The sequence below is a fragment of the Lutjanus erythropterus genome, chromosome 8 (assembly GCF_056507025.1).
Source record: "Lutjanus erythropterus isolate fLutEry1 chromosome 8, fLutEry1.hap2, whole genome shotgun sequence".
Classification (NCBI taxonomy): domain Eukaryota; kingdom Metazoa; phylum Chordata; class Actinopteri; order Lutjaniformes; family Lutjanidae; genus Lutjanus; species Lutjanus erythropterus.
The window spans coordinates 19,168,925-19,177,100 of NC_139324.1; the positions used below are offsets into that span (position 1 = coordinate 19,168,925).

Sequence of the window (8,176 nt, forward strand, 5' to 3'; positions counted from 1 at the left end):
CATGGTCTTAGTTGTCATGACAATAGAAATACTGATGTGACCTCAGCAGCTGTTGATATATAACTTCTCATCCTGTGCTGGCTTAAAGGAGCAATCGAAGTTAATATTGTACTTTCATAAAGTTGGGGGACTCACAAAAGACAGATTATATGAATGGTTAAGATAGGAACAGCAGAGGTTAACATCTCAGACCCTGACTTATGTCTTATGAGAGTTTACAGTTAAGTATCTAAGTGTCTGTACACCTGATGGCTTTCACTGATCCACTGTTTGAATTGTGTTTTATTTTAAAAGGCAGTGTTTTGAAAGGGCAAAGAAGTGACATGATATTAGATTTCCGTGTCTAATGTAGAGATGTGTGTTTAGTGATTTGAAAAACACTGTGTTTAGTGTTTTGCAAAAAGTGTGAGGCTGAGAATCTTCTTATAGTTGTGCAGATCTGGGCTGGGGTTTTGCTCCTTGGGTGTCAAGTTTCACTGACTGTGTGTTATACTTAATTTTAGTGTGTAAGCAATCGCAAAAAACAGTAAGTGTCCCTGGTTTACAGAATGTTAAGGGTGTCTCAAATAATGAGCGATTAAGAAAAACTGGAAATAATTAGTTATTGTTTTGTAGTTGTTCATCATGAAGATCCACAAGTCATTAGGCAGCTAAAATATGAAAATAAAAGATTTACAAGTGAAAAGAATAAAAAAGAATAAAATAGGATGATAAAGAAATAAAATAAAGCAATGTTCCTGCCCATCAAGTTAGTGCCATAAGAAAATCATGAATAAAATACAACAATAAAAATGTATGCATGCTCCCCCTCCAGTGACTCCACTTTGTCTTTAAAGCCAGTTTTGACCCTTTGAGGCTGCTGTAGCTAATCAGTGTGCAGAGTTGAAGCCAGAGTAATGGACTGAGTTTAAGTCAGCGGCTGATGGTTTGTTTCCACAGAGGAAACAGTGGGTCTCGGTGGGTGTTGTCCTGATAGTTTCATTATCCCCTTTTCACTTCATGATTGATTTCTGGTTCATCTGATCAGAGATGTTACCAGCTAATTGCTGCCAGTAAGTTACTGTAAATTTTACAGCATTCTTGTTAGTGTACTGTAAAATAAAGTGTTACCATGTCTTTTAATTTTCATTTGTGGCATACTTATATTATCTATAGATTGACAGTAACACATCTGCTGTAACGTGTGCTCTATACTCCACTTGCTGTTTGTTGTATGCAGTCTCTGGGATGACAGAGTACCTCTCTGGTTTTCTAGGGGAAGGAGGAATTCCCAGAGGACACATGACATCTGTTGTGGTTTCCTTCCATAGAGACCTGCATCACCAGGCAGTGTGCAGGTACACCTGGTTTGTTGTTGGATGTCTGCTGCAGGATGCAAGTCAACAAGGTTGTGTGAATCATTGTCCAAGAGAGTGCAACGCTCCTGCTGGAGGGAACAAGAGCAAAGGCCATCCTTGTTTTGAAAAATGTGTTAATCTAAGGCTATACATTGGAGAATGGATAAAACAGGTGATGTTAGAGGCAGAGGTAACCAATGGCAGAGACTGCTCAGGTGGCGTCGGGGACAGAAAGTGAATGAGGAGGGACAAGATGGAGACAAGGATGAAGGGAAACCTAACACCAGTCTGAGTCAGAAATTGAAAGTTAGGTGAGTAATTGTTATAAATTTTTGCGAAAAGACATTCACAATATCTGAATTTTCTTAATCACTGAGCTAATTGGATATCTGGTAGGCAAATGCAAATACATTTAGTGTGATGACTTTTATAAATTCATTCAGACTGGACTGATGAAAAATTAAACATATTTACACATATTTTATATTATTGTGAAAACAAGAAACTATGACTTATCTTTAGAGACACAGCACATTATCGAGACTAATCAAGTTGTGAATCTTCATTTCACTCTCTCTTCTCTTCATCATCATTTCCCTCTCAGCTGGCAAGAATGGTTGGTGGATCCAGCAGAACAGTTTTATTACGTCTGGCTACAGGTCATGATCTTGCCCATTGTCTACAACTCGGTGATCATCATTTTGAGGTTAAAAAATGGAATATGATGAATATCAAATTATAATCAAACTGTATATAAAAGCTCATATCCCTAATCATTTGACATTCATTAAACTTAAGTCTTATTGATGATGTGTTCTCAGGACGTGCTTCACTACAATTGCAATGAGCTACATGCCTGTGTGGCTTACGCTGGACTATCTGTCAGACCTCATGTATATTGTTGACATGATCATCACTGTTCACACAGGTAAATGTTTCAGTTTTTGTAATTTTGATTGAAAAAGCAGTCAGGCATGGCTGCCTCAGTCCATTGTTCTGTATAATATGATAACAATCAGTGGGTATTGTGCCATACCAACCATGGACAGTATGTTAACACAAGAGCAACTCTGCAGACAATCAAACCAAACCAAACCAAACCAAACCAAACCAAACAATCATCTTGGGTTGTCAGATGATGAGAGCTCACATGTCATGATGCGAAAGCATAAAAGTAATACTTTCCTAATAGATAGTGCCAACTATGGTTGGACTGGGTCAGTGGTTTTCAAACTGGGGTCTGGGGACCAACAGGGGTCCTAGAGTGGGTTTTAGGAGATCCTCAGCAAAAGGAGGAATAGAATATTTCAAATGATTGTAATTTATAGTGGTCCTAGTTTGATTTGGGGGAATCTAATAGTAGACTATGTTAGAAATAAAATATTTATTGTTTCCATTTGTATGTAATCATCTGAAAATAAGAATTGTTGTTTTTTTTTGTTACCTTAGAGTGAGATGTTTATATCTACAGAGGCAGTGGGTCCTCTTCCATGGGGGCAGCCATGTTGAACCGCTATTTTTCTACAGTAGCCCAGAATGGACAAACCAAATACTGGGTCTAGAAAGGACCTTTCAGATTTTTTGCAGCCACCATAGGTTCTCCTACATACTTGGAAGGGTAGGAAGAGGCGAGTGGTACTCAGTTGGTTGCAACCTACAATCTCACCACTAGAGGCCACTATATCCTATACACTGGACATTTTAGACAAAATCATCTCGCACTGAGGGTCCATAGTAAAAGTTTGGGAACCCTTGGACTAGGTAATTGTACCTGTGTATAAAGTATACTCTGGGCTTTTAAAAACCTTATTCTCCCCTTTCCAGGTTACTTGGATCAGGGCATCTTGGTCAAGGACCTAACTCAGCTGAAAAAGCACTACCTGCACTCCAAACGTTTCTTAAGAGACCTGGTTTCCCTGCTGCCCACCGACCTTCTCTACTTTGCCTTTGGTGTCCAAACTCCGCTGGTGAGGATCAACCGCCTTCTGCGTATGCCACGACTCAACGAGGCCCTGGATCGCATGGAGACGAGAACCTCCTACCCAAACACCTTCCGTATCTCCAAGCTCATGATCTACATCTTTGTGCTGATCCACTGGAATGCCTGTCTCTACTTTTCACTGTCCAGTTACATCGGGTTTGGAAGTGATCGCTGGGTCTACCCCAACATCACCAACCCAGAGTTTGCGTCCATGCGTCGTCAGTACTTTTACTGTTTCTGGTTCTCTGCCCAAATTTTCACCACAGTAGGAGACACCCCCCTACCAAAGAGGGAAGAGGAATACTTGTTTATGATTACAGACCTGCTCATTGCTGTGCTAGTGTTTGCATCAATTGTTGGTAATGTTGGCAATGTCATCACAAGCCTAAGGGACCGTGATAATGTCTTCTTCCCAAACCATGAGCTGGTGAGTTGAATGACAGTCAGAAAGATATCTGTTTCTGAACTGAGTCTTCCTTATGACAGTTTTACAATCAGTAAACTGTACGAAAGGTGTTGAAACTTTGTGCTTAATTGTATTCTTTGGCTAGACACTATTCGTTCTATAGAAAATAAGGTTCTCTCTTCTTCTCCCAGGTGAAGGCATACTTGCGTAGCCATCACATTAGCAAGGAGCTTCGACAGCGTATAGACAACTGGTACCAGCATCTTCACATCAATAAAAAGATCATGCGAGAGAATGAAATCCTGCAGCAGCTGCCCTTACACCTGAGGACAGAGATCGCCGTCAGCGTTCACCTTCCCACACTCTCCAAAGTTACCATCTTCCAAAATTGTGAGAAAAGTCTTCTGGAGGAGCTGGTGCTGAAACTAACACCTCAGGTCAGAGGGGGAAAAAGATTGGGGGGTTGGGATTTTGCAATGTTGTTGGCATGTGTTGATAATACACAATGGTGTGAGGTTCTTAATTATACCAGCAAAATGTATTTCCACTGTTAAAAAGACGACTGAAATGGTGGCTTTAAATAATTGATTTTTAACACCTGTGCTGGCCAATCATGAGTCTCGGTGGGATGTCAGTTATCAGCTGATATTGTCCATCAGTCCACAAAGCATGCAAGTCAACAGGTCCATAAGCATGTATTAAAAAGATAAAACCATAAAACTACGCAACAATATATAAACTAGTAACATATATCAAAATATATTATAATAAATATTAATATTTATAAATACAGATAAAACCCATATAAATAAATCCAGAAATATAAACAATTAAAACATGCATCCAGAATAATATAACATCAACTCAAGCACAGAATGCAAAATCAAAAGAGGATATCTCACTGGCAAAAATTGCCAAATACCAATGCAGGAAGTACAGTTCAATTAATGTTGTGCATCCATAAGTTTGAAGGGCTATCAGCTGCCTGTTACTCTCGTGGTCAATACACAATAGCTCAATTGTATTCATATCACGCAGACTTGAATTAAACCCTGCTTTGCCTAGTTTTTGGGGTTTTTTTAATCTCATACATCACTTTGAGTAAAGAACTGTTAGAGGATGAAGCAGTTTCTCATGCCTTTTGCCTTGCAGGTGTTCAGTCCAGGAGAGTATGTGTGCAAGAAAGGAGATGTAGGCCATGAAATGTACATCATCAAAGACGGAAAACTTGCAGTGGTAGCAGATGATGGGGTCACAGAGTTTGCTGTGCTGAGTGAAGGGAATTTCTTTGGGGAAATTAGTATCCTCAACATCAAAGGTAAGTCAAGTGACAAGTACTTTGCACAGGTTAATATGGCATTTACTAATCCGTGTGTGATCAATAGTGATGAATGGTCATGAAGCACCTACTGTGTTATGACTGGTCAAGACTGGACAATCTGGTTGGTTGTGGTAAAGCTGAAATTTGAGACACATTACACAATATATACATTATACATTCAAGCAATCAATAATAATCAGGCCCAATGGCCCAATGTATAGGATTTCGTGGCATAATTATGAATATTATATTCCATTTCAGCCACATTCTGCCAATACATTCCTGTAAATCTTACACACTGGACCTTTAAATAAGAGTTGCACCTTCCACTTTGTATACAAAGTTAGACCAAAGACATTCTCTGTTTTCTCTGTACTGGTTGTATAACTGTGAAACATACACTAAACATGTCTATTAATGTGGCAATGTTCACCTGCTGGCTAATTTTCATCAAAAAGTAGTAAGTGTTGCTGCAATAACATACAGTGGTGGACAGTAACAAAGTACATTTACTTGAGTACTGTACTTAAGTACATTTTTTGAGTATCTGTACTTTACTTGAGTATTTGTTTTTTTTTTTTGAAACTTCTGACTTTCACTCCACTACATTTCAAAGACAAATATTGTACTTTTGACTGACTGAGCACATCGTTGAAGTCAGCTGTTGGTGTTTTTTCTTTTCTAAAATGGAATTGGTCACATTCTGTGTTCCTCACAGAAAGAAACCAATCACAGTAGCTCCTTTAAAATGGGACAGAGACTTACAAGCTTCTGTAAATGTATCATGAAAACAATACAGCATATATTGATATTACAAAATGTACTTTGTACTTTGTATTTTTTAATACTTAAGTATTTTTAAAAACATACTTTTGAATACTTAAGTATTTTTAATACCAAGTACTCTCGTACTTTAACTAAAATAAAGTAAAATTAGTAAAATTTTGACTGAGCAACTTTCACTTGTAGTTGAGTAATATTTGACCAGGAGTATCTATACTTTGACTCAAGTACTGGGGTTGAGTACTTTGTCCACCACTGATAATATAAAAGCCATTATTCATTGCAAAGCAATAAAGCACAGATGAACAAAAGTTTGCACACATTAGCTGTGCAGAACAGTATTAAGCACAAGACATAAAGTACAATGTTAGCATTTTGTTATTGTTTGAAAAGATTGTAAAATTATTGCATCATCACTCAAAACACATAAACCATTCAGACAACTGTAAAATATTTAAGACAGCAACAAAAATAATTTCCTTTATACTCTAAAATAGGCTTGTCCTGTATAATATAACATGGTTTGGTAATATTGAATCTTTCCTTCTCAATGAACTTTTCGAAAAAATGACAACATGTTTGATTTTAGGTAACAAGTCAGGCAATCGTCGCACTGCCAACATCCGAAGTATTGGCCACTCTGACCTGTTCAGCCTGTCTAAAGAGGACCTGACAGATGTGCTCTCTGAGTTCCCTGCAGCCAAACGTCACCTGGAGGAGAAAGGCAGACAGATCCTCACCAAGATGGGCATGTTGGAGGAGAGTGGGGAGGGCGAGGAGGGCGAAGCAGAAAAAGTTGAAACCAAGATACAAAGGCTGGAGAGCAACTTGGAAGTCCTCCAGACAAAACTAGCTCGACTCATGGTGGAATTAGAGTCCAGCAACCGTAAGATGCAGGCCAGGGTGGAGCAGCTGGAGTGGGAAGTGGCGGCACTGGGGCCTCAGCTGCCTGAAGATGGGGAAGAAGGAGAAAGAGTACAGGAAAGAGGTGAAGGGGTTGGAGGAGAGGTTGGATGGGAGCGAGAAGAGGCAGAGGGAGAAGAAGAGGGTTCAGATGCAAAGGTAAAAAAACAGGGACAGGGAGAAGAGGGTAATGATGTGACCAAAGATGGAGATGGAGAAAGCACTAAAAGCACAAAAGAGGATGTAGAAAGGATGGTAGAGGGAGATAAATTTGGGCTGACAGAACCAGATGTTAAGGAAAATAAAAAAGATGATGATGGAGAGAAAAACAGAGAGAAAGGAGATGACAGACCTGGAAAAGGAGATGGAGCTGAGATTGAACTTGAAGATGAGAAAGAAGAGAAAAGTGAAGAGAGTGAATCTGAAAAGTGGAGAGGAAATGCTGAAGAAGACTCAGAAAAAAGAGAAATGGGGCCAAAAGATGAAGGGCAGAAAAAAAATGAAAAAAATACATAACTGAAAAGGAGAGCAAAGTCTGAATAAAGTTCAAATGTATATCTGTCTGTTTAGATTAATAAAATTACTGAAAACCTCAAGGTCTCACTGACAGATTTATGCAATACAACCTTATACCACTAGATGGCAGCATTGTATCCTCAAATAAATGTCTATCATCAAAGCAGAACAAGGTGCGGAAACTACATGAGATGATATTTTTTTTTTATTGTATGGTATTTTACACATTTTGACACTTTTGATATTTAATTTGCCTCTCTTGGTCTTGGAAATGCATTTATATAGACTATTAACGGCCGATGTCATCAGACTTCTATCAACATCAACAGCAATTTTTTAAATGATTAAAATATTATTTTGCTTTGCTATGTAATTTAAAAAATATTGATACAGGGTAAATAAGCTCATATTTTCCAGTATTATTCCATTATAATTGCTCAAGCGTTAGCTTGATTGATAACAATGATTACAGAAAGAGATCCACAGCCTTACAAGCTGTGATCCACACTTAGAAAAGTGTGTAGTCCCACAACACCACCACAAAGAAACCTACAGTCATGGTAATAATCTGATATTCCAATATGATATTTACTAATTTAGCACTGTCAGGAACACGATTTTCTTTCTACTGAATTGCTCCTGCCAACTGTATCAACATCCTTGCTACCTTCATGGTGCTAATGTTACAGCTGAGGCAAGGAAGACAGCATTAATGTTTGCATCCTGCACATGAACACTAGCCTCTGGTCCACGAGTAGATGCATGTTTCCTTCTGGAAGGCGATATGAGTGACAAGTGTAGTTTGGTAGAAGTAAAATAATTGCTGCATGAAACTGCTAACAAAACAGCTTTTTATTTATTTATTTATTTTTACCTTTGAGCACTGACAGCCAAGTGACATCTAGTTGCATTACTTTTGAGAGAAGGCA

The 8,176-nt window shown here is 38.6% G+C and overlaps 1 protein-coding gene across 1 annotated transcript; it reads left to right on the top strand.

Moving 5' to 3' along the window:
* The first annotated feature begins 1,359 nt into the window (after positions 1-1,359).
* On the top strand, positions 1,360-7,327 carry cnga4 (cyclic nucleotide gated channel subunit alpha 4). The gene is made up of 7 exons (XM_084724043.1): positions 1,360-1,648; positions 1,942-2,043; positions 2,159-2,265; positions 3,162-3,745; positions 3,916-4,161; positions 4,877-5,042; positions 6,418-7,327. Exons 1-7 carry the CDS (start codon positions 1,497-1,499, stop codon positions 7,245-7,247), a joined length of 2,187 nt encoding a protein of 728 aa, XP_084580169.1. The 5' UTR covers positions 1,360-1,496; the 3' UTR covers positions 7,248-7,327.
* The last annotated feature ends 849 nt before the right edge of the window (positions 7,328-8,176 follow it).

Excerpts from the sequence above, each read along its gene's own strand:
- cnga4 (XM_084724043.1), top strand. The coding sequence starts at position 1,497 with ATGGATAAAACAGGTGATGTTAGAGGCAGAGGTAACCAATGGCAGAGA. Across the intron at positions 1,649-1,941 it reads AGTCAGAAATTGAAAGTTAG|CTGGCAAGAATGGTTGGTGG; the intron begins GTGAGTAATTGT and ends TTTCCCTCTCAG. Across the intron at positions 2,266-3,161 it reads GATCATCACTGTTCACACAG|GTTACTTGGATCAGGGCATC; the intron begins GTAAATGTTTCA and ends TCCCCTTTCCAG.